Genomic DNA, 16,651 nt, shown 5'->3' with positions numbered 1-16,651 from the left:
CTACTAAAGTCCCCCGAGAGTTCGAGGACAACTGACCTGGATCCATAGTTAAACCGGATGGAGTCAAGCTCTCAAAAGCTACCAAAGAATAGTGTTAATTTACAAAAGTCATCCGACCCATCTACACACGAGCACAGGTTCTCAAGCGCGCCCTTCCCCCAGCAAAGCTGAGCTGGCTCATCTGTGTATACCAGGGTCCAGCGGGAGCAGAGCCATACTATGCCACTGTCAGGCGCACGCACAGCCTCAGCTTCAGGCACACAGCCTCAACTCTCGGGCTTCTTAGTCTCAGTCCTACCTTTTCATATTCATCCTCCCCAGGGTTGTGCTTCTGAAGCCAGTCAGCCAGGGGACGGTCCTTGAAGGAGCCGGTCACCCCATGCTCCACCTGGATCTTACGCAGTGTCTCGGCATTGGGTATCATCTCCACCATCCCTGAGAGAGAGAGGGGTCGGGCTTATGCTCCAGAGCAGAGGGAAGAAGTCTACCACAGCTGGGCTAGATGCTTCCCAAGTTCTGGGGCTCTCGGGCAAAGACTGCTACTAGGAAGGATACACACAAGATGGGTGATGGGCAGACGACCACACCTACACCACCCAGTCTAGACTGGCTCCATGCTTCCGCAGTTCCTAATGTTTCTTTATTTTTATTTCCTCTTTTCAAATCTTACTATGGAACTCTTAAATATGTACAGGACCAAAGCGAAGGTGGTTTTGGTTTTGATCAATGCTCATGTAACCACCACCCAGCTTCAATGCCCGCCAACACTTAGCTAATCTCATTATCACCTCCATTACCCCGCTAGAGCTTCCTATTTCTTGCCACTCTAGCTGGAGTACCACAGAGCAAGGCAGGGATTCCCTCTGTGGCCCAGGTTGGTCTTGAACTTCTGATCCTGCACCTCAGCTGAGAGCTGGGATCACAGGCATATTGTCACCACCCTCAGTTTTAGACGTGCCAACTCGTGCATAGATACTTTAAGTGTAATCAACAAGAACACAATAATGATGTATGTGTCATATCCAAAAACAAAAACAAACAAAAAAAACAACAACAACAAAAAAAACAAAACAAAACAAAAAAAAACCAGCAGCCCTTGAAGCCAGCCGATTTTCAAATTTCTCACAGCCATCCCAAAACTACAATTGGTTGCTTGATCAAGATCCAAAGTCCACAGAGGTTGCTATGCCTCCGACTCTTGTTTTGTTTCGCAACGGTCTCTCCCTTTCTTTCTTCAAGCCACCCCATACCTTCTCATGGAATAACCCTGCCCTTCTAGTCTCCATTGTTCCTGTTGGGAAACGGGCAGAAGGCAGCGGCGAGGGAAGGGATGCCCTGCCCCGACTCCCCGCTGACCTTTTCCTCGGCCAGTGGAGAAGCAGCGGAAAATGACCATGCGCATATCCAGCCCCTCCTGCACCCAGATCTTGCTCATGATGCGAATCATCTGCAGGGTGAGCATGTCCTGGCGAAGGTCATCTCCACACTGGATGAGGAAGGGGAGCCATTAAAATCCACTTCCCCTCCCCACCCTCCCCCACCCGCCCTGTGCTGCCTGCCCTCCTGTAGCGTACACTCGGTGCTGCCTTGAGCATTCTCTTCTCTCCTGTTTTTATTCCCACCAGGCCATGAGTAAAGCATTGGTTTTGCTTCATTTTGTTTTATAAAACGGTGTCTCATTATCTAGCCCAGCTTGGCTTGGAAGTCACTGCATAACCTAGGCTTGCCTCACGGCAATCCCTCTGCCTCAGCCTCTTGAGTGCCGCCAGACCTGCAGAGTAAAAGTATTCTCACCTTGAAGATGACTCTGATATTCTCGCCCAGTGGATCCACATTTTGGAAGGCAAGCTTGAGGGGGACAGCATTGGAGTTGAAATAGGAACAGTCCTGTACGGTAGAGTGGACAAGCGACTAATGTCAGTGTGGTCCACAGCCGGGAAGGGAAATTACCCTCCTCACGTTGAAGCAAGATGCTGTTTATCTTCCTGCTGCTGGTCCACCTAGGCCATGTTCACTGTGTCTCCCAGATTCCCCAGGAACTCAAAGTGCCTTTCCTCCATGCTCTCATCCCGGCTTAGGTTGTTAGAACTGATGGCTCTACCATCTAATTACCCATCCCTCCTCATCACTCCGAATGCAACTTACTAGTTCGTGACTTCTCGTAAATCTCATGTCCTGCACATTCCTAATACTACCAACTGTCTCAGAGTTGAGAATGGAATGTAAAAGCTGACAAAAAGATCCGTGCTGGACAGAGAGTCGAGGCATATGGCTGAAAGCTGCCACCCTTGCCACCTTCCCCAGCTTCATCCTGGGCACCACCAGGGAGACCCAGCCTCTGACCCAATTCCTCTGCCCTGCACACAGTTACAGTTGTCAACCCAAGCTCACACATAGTCAAGTTGGGAAGAGGTCAGCTGTTTGCCCTCCTCCCTCCTCTCCTAAGACAGGGTAAGGTGGCTCTCATCTCCCCCAAGTGTGCCCCAGTCTTTGAAGTTCCACATCTAGCAGTGACTCACCCTGGGCACAATGCCTTTCACCAGCAGACTGGGGCTAAGCGGCAGACGGCACGAACCATTGAGAGCAAAGAACTGCCTCACCTCCTCCAAGCCCGCACGAAGGATGCCCTTCAGAGGGAGTGGGGAAGAGCAGGGATGAGGTGAGAGGCCCAGAGGCTCCACTCAGAGCCAGGTGTCTCCCAGAGCAAGGTGCCTAGTCCTGTGTCTGAATAACGGGGACGACTTCTGAGAAATTCTTGGGAAGAACGACCACCCACTTGGGTCCCAGACTTTGCTCAATGTACAAGAAGTTCACCTCAGTTTCTAGAGAGGCAATACACCCAGGAGAACATGGGAAGGCATAGAACGGAGGGCAGGAACATCCCAAGTGGTAAAATCCTACTTTGCTTAGAAAAGCTGACAGACTTATATATAGAAATCTCTCAAGCTTTCAATGTGGGAAGCACTGCTGGTGTCCCTTTCTGTCGCCTGTCTCAGTCCTGAGCCACGGTTCCCCACAGAGAAGAGACTGAATCCTAGCTCTCACCTGCTGAATGTGCCCATGCAATGGACAGCACGCACACGTACGCCCAACCTTTAAGGCAAACAGCTAAGTCAAAACTCTAATAGTTTATAAGCCAGACAAAACACATCCATGGACTACGGCCATCGTGGGGACTGTCTGCTTAGGCCTGCGGGTTACAGCCACCTCTTTCTAGTTTTTAAATAGGAGGCAGTCATTTTCCGTCCGGCTGCTCAGGATGCCCTGGAGACGTCAACCCCTGCTTACACAAGCTTCAAGTCAGACACAGGGACCGGGAGAACCAGCCTTGCCCACTCACCTGGCGTGCAGATGGGGTGGCCTCTCGGACCTGCTGGGCCAGTTTGGCCAGGGTATTGACAAGCCAGCACTGGCGGTTAAACTCCTCCCTCAGTCCCTTGCCACAGCAGCACAGCAGGGCCGCTAGCAGGTATTGGTAACGGATGCTGAACTGGGAGTCCTTGAGGCTGTCCTTCAGTAACCTGCAAGGCAGGGCAAGCGGGTCATCAGACTACTCACTAGCCATGGCATCGAGCTAGGGAACAAAGGGCTATCTCCTACCTCTATTCAGAAAGCCCTCTCCCCCATGCTTCAGGGGAAAACATAGTTTGAATATCTACCCTGTCTTTGAGCGGAAGCCCCTCTACAGCTCACCTTACCTTTATATTTCCACCATGGGTGGGTAGGGCAGGGGGATATAGGTGATAATCCCAGAGTTATATGGGGGTGAGCTGAGACCTGCCCTGAGGAAAGATACCAGACCAAAGCCACAGGGTAGATCAGCAGCATATTGGAGCCTGTTCTCTTATCTCCTCACTCTGGCCTGCTCTAGGGAAGACAGTCTTGGCCTAAGGACCCTGCCTACCACCTTTCTTGCCGTGAATTTACCAGAAAAAGTAGTGGGTCACTCGCAGGTCGGAGATGGCTCGCTTCAGGAGAAAGCGCACCAAGGGGCTATCCAGGTAGCACTCGTACTTCAGGGCCTGTCCAGAAGAAAGCAAACACGAGGTTTTATTAACCACCCACGTCCACGCTGACTAGTGTCCGGGGATGTCGGCTACCTCTTGAGGTCAGAGGTAGCACAGGAACCGTAAGGCCTCACACCTGTACTAGCTGGGGCAGGTAGTCCAACAGCTCAGCATCCGAGAGGGAGCCGATCCACTGCACGGCCATGCGCCGCACCTCCTGGTCCGGGAAGCTGCAAAAGAGTTCGGACAGAGCTTTGACAATCCTCACTGTGGGCAGTGACTCAGATGAGAGCCATGAAAGCGTGTGCCTGGGTGTCAGAGGCACAGAGAAGGCCGTTCTTAGGGACGAGCCTTCCTCATGGACAGTCTCCCTTAGGCAGGGAGGAACAGGATAATGACCTTTCTCGTTCCTTGAACACTTTAAAGAAAATAAAACAAAGCGCTCCACTCCACCGCCAAAGCTCGTCCTTAACTCGCTGCGCTGTGTTAGAAATTCAAGGAGCCCTTGAATGGGCGAAGCGTGTTCTCTGGGTAACAACCTATATCACAAAGCCTGTCAGGCAAGCCATTGAGAACTGTGGGGTTTTATATAAGCCAATAGACAGCCTGGGAAATGACTGTTTCAGGGATTAGCAAAGATGTAGCCTCAAAGAGTCTCATCGGCAGGTACAATTTAATTACTGAGATGGCAAGAAATAGACCAGGAAGCCTGGGTGCAATCTAGAAAAGACAGCTGAAGGGGTTGGGGATTTAGCTCAGTGGTAGAGCGATTGCTTAGGAAGCGCAAGGCCCTGGGTTCGGTCCCCAGCTCCGAAAAAAAGAACCAAAAAAAAAAAAAAAAAAAAAAAAAGAAAAGACAGCTGAGGAGTCTCAGATCTGAGTAGGAGCCTTGTGACCCTAAGAACTCTTCAGAAGAAAGAAGGAAGAGTGATACCAGTTTGAGAGAGCATTTGTTAAAATGTTAAATGAATGTGGGTATTTTCTTATACATAAATTTTGCCTCAAAAACCAAAACAAAACAAAACAAAACAAAACAAAAAAAAAAACCAAAAAAAAAAAAAAAAAAGGAACCCTGAGCTCTAGTCACAATGTGCGTGTTACTGGAGCATGGTGCTATACATCTTTAATCCCGGCACTCAGGAGGCAGAGTCAGGCAGATCTCTGAGTTCCAGGCCAGGTAGGGCTACATATGCATATTCGGTCTCAAAACCAAAAACGTCTGAGCTTTTTTGTTTGTTCTTTTGTTTTTGTTTTATTTCAAGACAGGGCTTCTCTGTGTAGCCCTGACTGTCCTGAAACTCGCTCTGTAGACCAGGTTGGCCTTGAACTCACAGAGATCCACCTGCCTCTACTTCCTAAGCGCTGGGGTTAAAGGCCTGATCCACCACCACCGAGTCACAATTGTTTGACAAAAAGTTTTTGCTGAAGTATTTACAACAGCTGAACGCTGTGCGGTGGGCGGATAGGAGAGCACTTGCGCACACCTCATGACGTGTGCAGATGAAATGCCGGTGGTATACTCTAGGTGACTTGCACATGGGACACTCACAGGATGGTTTTACGAGATTAGGGGGAAAAAGAGACAGAGAAGGAAGGAAGAGTAGAAAGCCCTAAGTGCTCGAGTCTGTGACACCGCTTCCCTGAGCTGGCCTGTCAGTGCTGAAGCCGGGACAAGTAGGAGCTATAACTCACGTGGCATGCAGGAGTCCCAGGGCATCCTGGTGGTTCATGTGAGTCCACTGTTGCAGGAGAGCATAGATGTCCGGCAGGCAAGCCCACTCCCAGCTGGGTGCACTGGCGAGCACCAAGGGGAGCGAGCTCACCTCAGTGTGGCAGTAATAGCGCTTCTCCCACAGTTGCTTCTTGTCGGCATCAGAGAGCCTAGGGAGAGAGAGAGTGGCGGAGTGAGCTGGAGGGCACAGAGCTCCCACTTCAGGGGAACTGCCGCACAGCACGCACTACCATTCAGTGGCTTCTTGACCTCATCACACATTATTCCCGAAGGGGCTTGGCGACTTCTGGTCACACACCAATGCCAGTTGAGTCAGAATGTCCACAGAAATGATCATTTTTAAATGATCACGGGTTGATTGCAAGTTTGGAGAACAGGGTCCAAATCTCGCCTTTGACCCAATCTCAGGGACGTGTCTCACTCAGACTGAGGATGAAATCACAGGCCAATCCTACCAGACCCTCAGATGCCCTGAGGGTGCTACTTCCTAAGAGAGCCACTAGAGGGCAGTGGGCAACACCTGTCAGGGTTTGGTCAGCTGTGAGGCCTTTTGGGATTTCTCTTCCCTTTCTTTATTAGTCTGGAGTTAATTGGGACTCGCCTGAGATCAGGTGTTTAATGGAGGGCTGGAGCTGAGGGCTAATGAAATGAGGGGTGAGGAGTGGGCTGGGGGCAGGGAGGTCTGCCTCTCTTGTTCCCCCACCCAGCATATACACAGGGCTATGCAGGGTTTAGAGAGGTGGCTAGGATGATGGAGAGCCGGACTCTCCTCACTCACCCCTCCCTCTCCAGTCCTGGTGGACACAGCAGCTCGGAGGATGGGATCAGCCTGGACTCCTTCACTCCTGGGAGCTGCCGGCTTACCAAGACACCTGATCCTTTTTGGAAAGTGACAAGGCCAGAAAAATGCAAAGGCCTTTGGTGTGAAAGAGGTGGGGGCAGGGAGGTGAGGACAGCAGCCAGCTGCCCCACTAGAACTAGGCAGTGTATCTGGGGTAGTGGCAGGTCACTCACTAGTGTGGCGCTGGACATTCTCGGATCCTATTTCCTGACCTGCCCTATCCACTTTCCCTAGTGTCAACTAGAGAAAGGTCTGGGGGCCTTGCCACCATTGCCAAGTGGTAGCAATGACTATTTCAATGACTACTTCCAGTCCTCAAGCACAATGGCACGGCCTAGATGAGGGGAGGTAAGAGGTCAGGCAGACACGGACAGACAGTGGGGAAACCTGTGCTACATATGGAGGTGTCCTGGGCCTCACCAGTAAAGGGACTCCTTCTGCGTAATGTCTTTAAGTTTGCGCTGGTCCTCCTCCCGGAGACTGCCAAACTCATAGCGGGGGCTGAACTTGTCTCCAGGGGGGCTGGTGAACTTGATGTCAAAGGCCGAGGTGGGGAAGTCAATCTTGGGATAGGATCAGAAAAGCAGAAGCAGCAAGGAGAGGAAGGAGGCAGTGTCAGTGGTGGCAGCCACTTCCTGGGTCCCCGGCAGTTCTCTCACAGGCTGCTACTCCTGCCTCCGTCCTCCCCTTCCCTGGGGCTCCTGGTAAGATAACCCCCGATGCCTGTGGTGATCCACAGCTGTAACCTTCAGCAAAAATTGAAAGGAAACCATGAGGAGCCTACTGTGGGGGTCACTCCAGTAATCCCAGCACTCAGAAAGGCTGAGGCAGGAACATCGCTGCAAGTTTGAGGTCAGCCCAATCTACACAGTAAGTTCCAGGCCAATTAGCAATCATAGAGAGGCCCTGTTTCATCCAAATCTTCCCCTCAAAAAAAAGGAAACATGGGCTGGGAGGTGGGTGGGGTGGGTGGGTTAAAGCCTTTAATCCTAGCACTTGGGAGGCAGAGGCAGGTGGATCTCAGAGAGTTTGAAGGCTAGGCTGGTGTACAAAGAAATTTCCAAGACAGCCAGGGCTGTTACACAGAGAAACCCCTGTCTCAAAAACAACATAATGGATGGATGGGGAAAATGGGGAAGGGAGGGAAAGGTTGAGTTGAGATGCTTAAGGAAGACAGGATAAGCCCCACTTCAAAACTCCGAACAGCTGTTGATAGGGCAAGCCACTGAGAGTACCCAGGCGAAGCTGGGCACCTCCTAGTGTGGTCCCGGAGGCATCCCAGGTCTGTTGGGTTCTGGGAGCACACCTTGAGTGAAGGCTCTATGAACTCTAGGGCCTGCTCTGTGCGACCAAAATATAGGTCCCCCTAAAACGGGTATCAGCGCTGAAAGATACCGCTCTCCAAGGGGTTCTGTTCACTCACTCAGCAAGTGCAAAGCGCACCTGCCACGCACTGGGCAGAGTTGAAGGCAAAACCGCCTGCTAATGGAGTTGCATTCTGGATCTTCCCTCTTCATTGCCTGTTGGTTTTGCCATCCCCTTCTCCATACCACAGCATCTCATGGGCTTGAGAAATGGGAATCAGAACCAGGACTAGTGGAGATGCTCTCCCTTGGGCCCTGGCCTAGAAGTATGAGGTCTCGAAGCAAGGGGAGAAGGTCTCAGACCTATCTTCAGAGGATGCTGTGAAACTGGGGGAGGGGTGTGTGTGTGTGTGTGTAGGGGAAGCCCTTTCACTCGCACTCTCCTGTTCACTGAGATGCTTGGTCGTATCTCATCCCCTGCCCAGAGTCCCTAGCCAGAGCTCAATGGGAAACTTAGAGTTGACTTTGGTGTCGTGTGATAGGTGAGTGGGAGATGTAGGCTGGGTCTCACCTGCAGGATGACACTGTCTGGCTGGTGGAAATTTGGTGCACTCCAACGGGCACTGGAGTTCTCCTGTGTTGCTGGCCACAAGCCCAGAAGCTTTCGGCCACAGGTCAAGACTCTAAGGTAGAAGGAGGGTAGGATGAGCCAACAACCAGTGCCTAGGCTGTGGGTTTCTCTTCTGCTCTTTTATCCCAAACCTTTCCTAGGCAAAACTTCTTCCCCACTTCCTTGGATCATCCCCACAGACCACGGGTCTTACTTCAAGTTCTAGGAAGGCTCCTGTTGCAGAAAGCCTCTCTGAGCTCACCACTCCCTGAACCAGGATGACCCTTTGGCAGGGACATCTCCGTGAGGTAGACAGGCCTGGGTAGATGACCTCTGAAGTCCTTCTGGTGACAGGACCGGATGACTTGATACAGGGACGGTGCTTTCCCATGCCCCTCCCCCACCTACCAGGTTCCATCAATAGTCCTGGCCACCAGCTCCGTGTATTGACCTCTCTACTGACACAGAGGCCTCTGGGTTTCACAGTGGGCTCTGTGTGGCCAATCCTTCTCAGGGAGTACCACGTCCAACAACCAGGCTTTATCTCCATCCCCCTCGTTCCCTTCCGAGGCCAGAAGCTGCTTCCCCGGAGCTCACGTACTGCCTGAAGTTGAAGAGGGGGGTAGTGACCCAACCCAGAGCTTCAGGCACCCGCTTCTGCTTATTGGCTTCGGAGGAACTCCCGGGAGGGGGAATGGGCAGGGCATAGAGTGTGGCACACAGCAGGGTCTCCCGAGGCAGCCTGTTCACCTGCACGGGAAAGCAGATCCTAGGAAACAAGGGGACCAAAGTCAACAGCCTTCTGGGGTTGGGGTGGGGGAACAGGTACAAGGAGAGACTCAGTCTTCCACTTGGGTGTCACATTTGTCCCCAGATATGCCTCCCAAAGTACCAGGACGAGTAGGAAGAAACGCCAGGTTCTCTGCCCTCAGGGCACTTAGCTTGCCTGTCCCCCAACAACCTACTCATCTGTCTGGGTCCCCTCTCCTAGCCTCAGGGACATAACCCATAACAGGTTCAAAGTCATAGGAAGAAAGAGGAGGAGCTTTTCAGAGTTCTTTAAGAGTGAGAAAGGCAATGGGCAAGGCCAAGACATACATAAGCAGTGAGCACTGAAAGCCAGATGTTTTTCATAGTCCACCCTGACTGGACTACACCCAGCCACACCCTCTGACTTCAGGGTAGGGAGATTTTGGGTGTGGGGAGGTGGAGAGAGCTGAGGGGCTAGGGAAAAGAGAGCCAGGAGCCACCCAGTTACCTTTCCAGGAAGCGGTCCCTGGGCCAAAGTCCACACTGCCACACCCTCCTGGCTGGCCCAAGGCCCAGCTGCTTCTACACCCAAAAGGCACAGAGGCAGAGCCACCACCCCCAAGGTCAGAGGTCACAGATAAGGCAGCCTCCCTCTTCACTGCCCCTCACTCCTAGGGGAAGTCTTCACTCAAAGAAGGCACTCAGCAGCCTCGGACTGGCACAATCCTGCTCTGCCCCAGCTGCTTCTACCCTGGGGGCCCCACAGCTATAATTAGGGCCCCTTCAGCAAGCAACCGGTGGATACGCCAGGCCGGGTTTGGCTGGAGGTGACAGAGCACGGCTGCTGGGCCTATTTTGAGAGCAAGCTGATCCCTTGTCCTACTACAGTGGGAGGGAGAAGCAGCTGACCCCATAGCCAGGGAGAGGAGTTGGTCTGGTCATCCAACAAGGAAGAGGGGCTGACTCCTGGTATGGACATAATCCCAGCTCTTGGTAGGCTGAGACAGGAGGACTGCTGGCATTTCGAGGTCAACATAAGTCTGCATGAGTATGAGACCCTGTCTTGGGAAGGAAGGAAAGAAGGAGGGAGGGAGGAGGAAGAGGGAGGCAAACTGTCTGACTGAAACTATAATACAGAGAAGCAGACAATGCCTCCCCTTTCTCAGGTCTCAGTATATCTGAGATTCCAACCCTTTGCCTGGGCTAGGTCAAGGGAACCACTACTTCTCCTGAAGAGCTGACTCTTCTCTCCGAGCCCTTCTCCAGCATTATAACACTGGGGGTACCTCCTTCAGGGCATGTGCTGGGGCCCCTGCTTGGCCACTCTCAATCTTGGGCAACTGAACCGACAGCATGGCACTTGGCATGCTCACCAGGGGAGGAGGGGCCTATAGTTTGGGTCCTTTCTGCAGTGTGATATTAGTTATTATAGTGGAACTGGCTGACGTGACATAGATAGCATTTTCACACAAATATTCCCCTGGGCATTAGTTACTGCCAGCCACCTGGAACGGAGAAACAGGAACTGAGAAGGTCAGAGCTCAGATCGAAGATGAGGAAAGTGGAGAGAGCATTTATTTACCAAGCAATAGATGTTAGGCCAAGTTTGGTCTCCCTTTCTCATTCTGTTGCTCTGTCTCTCTCTTAAATGATTATTTAGCTTAGGCTGGTCTTGAACTCACAGCAATCCTCTTGCTTTAGCCTTTTAAGTACTGGATTACAGGTGTGGCCCACCACGCTCAGCTATCCAAGTACTTTCCTATGTATTGGTTTGTTTCATCTCTGTGCTCCTGATGAATCTAGGCAATCAGTCTACCACAGAGCCAGTGGTGTCCTCAGTGTCCTAACGACTCTTCCAAATCTTGTGGAGCACTCCTAGAACAGCCTCTATTCCAGGCTGTGTCTCCAGTACCATCTACTGAGGATGGCTGGCTCAAAGCTGAGTCCAGAACTTCAGCAGGCGGTACCTTTTCCCACATGCCTTGGCCTTCATTAAGAAGGGCAACGCGGCCATGTGGCGGTGCCGGTCTTTAATCCCAGCACATGGAAGGCAGAGGCAGGTGGATCTCAGAGATCAAGGCCAGGCTGATCTACAGAGTGAGTCCCAGGACATCCAAGGCTACATGGAGAACCACCTCCCACAGGGTCTGGCTCTGTGTAACAAGATAAGAGATCTTGAGCTTTGTGTGGAAGGTCACCCACACGGGAGGCTGGGCTGTGTCCATACCTCAAACTCTGTCAGGGAACAAGCCCAGTGGTTAGTGAGGATGGAGAATCTCCACGGAGACTCTTGACTTTGGCAGGATTACACAGAACCTGGGTCTCGCTATGTAGTCCAATCTGCTCTCAGATTCACAGCTGTTCTGCCTCAGCTTCCTGAATGCTGGTATTACGGACCCTGAGCGCCATGTTCTGCTCCTCAGGGACTACTTAATGCCACTAGCTTGTACAGCCCTAAGAACGACCTAAGTATGAAGAACGGGATATGCCTTCCCTCTAGTCCCTCTATAAACAATCTACCCAGACCCCGAGACTACTTATTTGAGCGTCCTTGACCTCCCCATGGACGCTCTCCTGTCTCTATCATCTGCATTCCTCACACTTAAATTGCATTTGCTGCTTTGCAAAGGAGGACACAGACATGATAGCCTGGGGAAGTGAAGCCTGGTGGGGGGTGCGGGCACAGCAGGCAATGAGCTTTCTGACTGATGAGGATAAATAAGGTCCAGGACTGACGAGCACTGGGGGGAGCGGAGTGGGGTAGGGTGGCGGGGGCAAACCTGCATTACCACCCTTACGGTCCCCTCGCCCCTCATTTCTCTCCTGTTTTGTTTGGCTGAGGCTTTCCTTCCTGAAATCAAATTACTGTTAATAAATGGTACCTGATGCCATCTTGTGCTGGTGGTTATTGTAGTTATGACCTGCCTGTCTCCCACACCCGCCTCAAGGTTAAACAGAGCTTCTCAAGTCTCAATTTGAGAAGCTAAGACACAGACAAGCTAGAGAGGGCATGGGATTACCAAGAGAACCAGAAACAGAGCCTCACTCCTTGGCTCCACAGTCATTCTTCCTCTCCTAGACAACTGTCCCTGCACTATACATAATGGACAAGCCAAGCTCCCCTCTGCCCTCTCCGGTTCTGTAGGTATTGAGATGGGATCTCCTGCTTGGCCTAGAATTTGCTTTGTAGCCCAGGGTGGCCTCAAAATTGCAGCCTCTGCCTCCCGAGTGCTGAGATTCTAGATCTGGTTTTATGTTGTTCTGGGGTCAAAACCCAGGGCCTTGTACATGCTAGTCAACTATGTACAGCCGTGCGGGGCTGTATTGTAACCCCTCTGCCTATTCCAAGAGAATGTTGGGAAGAAGGAAAGTAATTAAAAAAAAAAAAAAGTCTGAAGACGAGTTAAATGCTTTAAGAGAGGCAAGAGAAAAGCCAAGAAAGGTATTTTTTTTTTTTTTTTTTGTTCTTTTTTTCGGAGCTGGGGACTGAACCCAGGGCCTTGCACTTCCTAAGCAAGCGCTCTACCACTGAGCTAAACCCCCAACCCGAAAGGTATATTTAAAGCCAGCAAGTAACGTTTACACGACCTAGTACAGATCATAAAGAACCTTAATGGGTACTTCCGGTTGGATGTTCCCAATAACTTGAAAGAGAAGGAAATGACTCAAGAGGTTGGATGACCTATCTGGATAAGGAACCTGATTTAACCCAGGCTTGCGCTCAGTTCCAGGTCTGACTCCTGCTCCAGGGTATCCCTGAAGTAGGCAGGTTAGCCGAGGTCATCCTGGAGCTTAGGGAGGGCTTACTGCTGGTCCCAGATGATGAGGTGGAACAGGTACTTGGAGAAGTGAGCCCGCCGGGTCTGCAGAGGGCTGCAAAGTTCCTTGCCACCGTGGCTGAGGGAGCAGGAGAGGTAGAACTCTTCATAGCTACAAAGCAATCAGAGTGGGTCAGGACCAGTACAGCTGCCCTTAAAACCAACCTCAGCCACCCTGCTGCCAGCTTCCATTTCCTCCGGTAGACTTACTTCTCTTGATCTCTGGAGGATGCAACATGGGGTCAGGGTAGGACAACCAAACCAGGCTTAAGGAAGTGGGCTTAGGAACAGCAGCTCAATCGGGATCCCTAGACCCCTGAGTTTTAGGCCCATGGTGAGTATAGGAATTTTTTTTTTCTTTGTCATTTCATGGGAATGGCGGTCTAGCCTCTTTTTTTTTTTTTTTTTTTTTTTTTTTTTTTTTTTTTGGTTCTTTTTTTCGGAGCTGGGGACCGAACCCAGGGCCTTGCGCTTCCTAGGTAAGCGCTCTACCACTGAGCTAAATCCCCAGCCCCGCGGTCTAGCCTCTTATAGTCAGTTCTGGCCTATCCAGTGCAGCACACAAGCACACACCGGGGTGTGTGTGTGTGTGTCTGTGTGTGTGTGTGTGTGTGTGTGTGTGTGCAGGCAAGGAGGGTGGGGAAAGAAAACGACATATGCTGCTGTGAATACCAGCACATGGGGGTTCCTGTGGCTCATGACAGGTGCCTGACAGAAGAGGTCAGAGAAGGCCCCTGTTTCCCAGGCTGCCTCCTTTGTTCTATGCCAATCGCCCAGAGGAATACATTAAGGGAGAAACAAAGAAAGGAGGGGAAGGGAGAAGAGGGGGGAGGGGTCGGTAAGGGTGGGACGGGGCCAAATGCCTATTCCCCCCAGGCCCCAGGACTCTGGAGACCCAGAGGAAGAGCTGAGGACTACCAAATGGATGTCCTCCTCCTCCCATCCTGCAAGGGAACCCCAGACAAAGGGTCATCCCCTCCCCACCACCCTCATTGTGCATCTGCAGGGGAGTGCAGCCATTGGTGAGGGCCACACTCTATCTGGGAACTAGCCATCTGTCACTTGTCTCCCTCAGCTGGCTTTGGATCTGGAGGGGGCAGAGAGGCTGAGGCAGCCAGGGCTGGAGGACTGGCAAGTGCTTATCTATCTCCTAAGGGGACTTTCACTCTCTGAGATGGATACAGCCTAAGGGTCCCTCCAGGTACTGGGCTCATCCCCCTTAGCCCCGTGGTTCCAGAATGCCACACAAGAACAACCATCCTAAGATGGAGGGCCACAGTCAGCCCCACCCCCTTCACTTGGGCCTCCCAGCTCTGACTCACCTGGTAGCCCAGATGATGGGAATACGGTGAGTGCCATAGACAGTGAAGGCCAGGGCCCCAGAGAAGTGGCAGGCCTCTTGAACCAAATCATGCTTTCGGCTCCCAGGTACGGCTGTCTGGAAGTCTGCATTGAATGTGCTGCAGTACAGCTCCACTAAGTCCAAGATGGCTGCTGTCAAGGCTTCTACCACCTTCTCTGTGAAGGGGGTTGTGGGGGAAGGTCAGAAAGGAAACTCATTAGGACTCAATAGAGGCCATTCTGTTGCCATGACACTAGCAGTATGGGACAGCTTGGGACAGGGATCCCAGAACGTCGGCCAATTTCTAATAGCTGTGACAAAGCTTACCCACGTGTGGAGAGATGGGAAAGATACAGGAGCATGCACTGAGCTCATGTAGAGAGTAAAAATACAGTATAAGTAAGTATACAGACGGGGCTGGAGAGATGGCTCAGCGGTTGAGAGCACTGACTGCTCTTCCAAAGGTCCTGAGTTCAAATCCCAGCAACCACATGGTGGCTCACAACCATCTGTAATGAGATCTGATGCCCTCTTCTGGTGTGTCTGAAGACAGTTATAGTGTACTTACACATAAAATAAATAAATAAATATTTAAAAAAAAAAGTAAGTATACAGACACTTAGCATTATTTAGTGCTACAATGTTATTTTTAAAGATGTCACTTTCTAAGGAGACAGCTCAGTGGTTAAGAGCACTTGGGTGCTCTTCCAGAGGACTCGGGTTTGATTCCCAGCACCCATAGCAGCTCACAACTCTGACTCCAGTTCCAGGGGCAGGGATCCAACACCCTCTTCTGACTTTTGTGGGTAATAGGAACGCACGTGGCACACAGAGTTATATATACAGGCAACATATCCATACGAATAAAATAAAAACAAATCCTTTTTTTTTTCCGGGACTGGGGACTGAACCCAGGGCCTTGCGCTTCCTAGGCAATCGCTCTACCACTGAGCCAAATCCCCAACCCCAACAAATCCTTTTTTAAACAAGGATTTTTCTTGACAAAACACAAAACCAAAAGACAGTGCTTGGCAAGCATGTGGACACAGACTCAGACAGACAGACATACATGGGGAGAGAGAGAGAGAGAGAGAGAGAGAGAGAGAGAGAGAGAGAGAGGAGCTAGAAATTTTTTATTAGCTCCTAGAAGACTTTAGAGAGCAATTTATTCATCCGTGAAGTCCAAAGATGGATTCATTTTTTTTTTTTTTCCTTTTTTCCGGAGCTGGGGACCGAACCCAGGGCCTTGCGCTTGCTAGGCAAGCGCTCTACCACTGAGCTAAATCCCCAACCCCGATGGATTCATTTTTTAAGAAAGCCAATGATGGGGATGGCTCAGTGGTTAAGATCACTGGCTGCTCTTCCAAAGGACCCAGGTTCAATTCTCAGCACCCACATGGAATCTCCCAGCTGCCACCAGGATCCAACATCCCCACATAGGAATACAAGCGGACAAAAACCCTAGGGCAAAATCCTGCTGCTTCCCATCCTCCCAAGTTGTGTTCTTAATTGGAAGTGCAAGGGGTTGTGGCTGCCAAGAGAAAAATCACAGCTTAGCAGGGCGAGCTTTTCCATCTGGATCGAAAGATAAACTCATCCTTGCCGATGATGCCCTTACCCCCAGCTCACCACTCTCTCCTAAGCCTGATTAGCAAGAATAATGAGGGAAAAGATTTGTGGAAAGAAATGGGCTCCAGCTGTGTCCACACCTCATTCGGACACACACACACACACACACACACACACACACACACACACACACACACACACACACACACAGTTTCCAGCCTCTGTGGGACAAAGAGGGCATGCAGCACCCTTACCTCGGTTTTCTCTCACGGTCAACACACTGGGATCCTGTTGGGGAAAGGAAAACCTAGAGTCAGACAGATCCCCGGTCCATTTATTATTGCCGGTTGGTAGGGCTTTTCACAGCTGTGCTCATCTGGGCCAGGCAGGGCTGAAATGTGAGGAGCAGAGATCCTCCAGGGAGAGGGAGGGAGTGACGGTCTGTACCAGAGCCATGGGTGGACGGAGTAAGCAGATTAAAAAAAGCCATGCTCTCCCTAAGAAAGAAACCAGCAAGGCTGGGGATACAGGTCCTGTGGTGTTAGCTCGCCTGACTTTACTGCACAGATCCACCGTGGAGTCACTGAATCCCTGGCTCTGAGGGTCCCCCATCTCACTCCGGTTTTGCACCTTCATAGATAAGCAAACTGTCAGGCAAAGCCTTTCTGGCCCTGGCTC

General features: G+C 51.3%; 1 protein-coding gene across 6 annotated transcripts in view; it reads right to left on the bottom strand.

Moving 5' to 3' along the window:
- The window catches only part of Pik3c2b (phosphatidylinositol-4-phosphate 3-kinase, catalytic subunit type 2 beta), a 60,868-nt gene that overhangs the window by 13,449 nt on the left and 30,768 nt on the right, over positions 1 to 16,651 (bottom strand). For 5 of the 6 annotated variants that reach the window (XM_063272074.1, XM_063272075.1, XM_063272073.1 and 2 more), the window contains 14 exons: positions 16,228 to 16,261; positions 14,385 to 14,580; positions 13,052 to 13,174; positions 9,096 to 9,263; positions 8,456 to 8,567; positions 7,001 to 7,143; positions 5,700 to 5,888; positions 4,144 to 4,237; positions 3,928 to 4,022; positions 3,341 to 3,521; positions 2,520 to 2,627; positions 1,795 to 1,887; positions 1,357 to 1,486; positions 299 to 435 (listed from right to left, as the gene is read on the bottom strand). In XM_063272074.1, the coding sequence (XP_063128144.1) occupies positions 299 to 435; positions 1,357 to 1,486; positions 1,795 to 1,887; positions 2,520 to 2,627; positions 3,341 to 3,521; positions 3,928 to 4,022; positions 4,144 to 4,237; positions 5,700 to 5,888; positions 7,001 to 7,143; positions 8,456 to 8,567; positions 9,096 to 9,263; positions 13,052 to 13,174; positions 14,385 to 14,580; positions 16,228 to 16,261 (1,803 nt within the window). The remainder of the gene's footprint in view (positions 1 to 298; positions 436 to 1,356; positions 1,487 to 1,794; positions 1,888 to 2,519; positions 2,628 to 3,340; positions 3,522 to 3,927; positions 4,023 to 4,143; positions 4,238 to 5,699; positions 5,889 to 7,000; positions 7,144 to 8,455; positions 8,568 to 9,095; positions 9,264 to 13,051; positions 13,175 to 14,384; positions 14,581 to 16,227; positions 16,262 to 16,651) is intronic. The other variant, NM_001105951.1, reaches the window with a different exon arrangement.

This window comes from Rattus norvegicus, chromosome 13, assembly GCF_036323735.1.
Source record: "Rattus norvegicus strain BN/NHsdMcwi chromosome 13, GRCr8, whole genome shotgun sequence".
In the NCBI taxonomy this organism is placed as follows: Eukaryota; Metazoa; Chordata; class Mammalia; order Rodentia; family Muridae; genus Rattus; species Rattus norvegicus.
The sequence above is the reverse complement of the archived record's forward strand: the minus strand, read 5'-3'. Positions and strand labels throughout refer to the sequence as shown.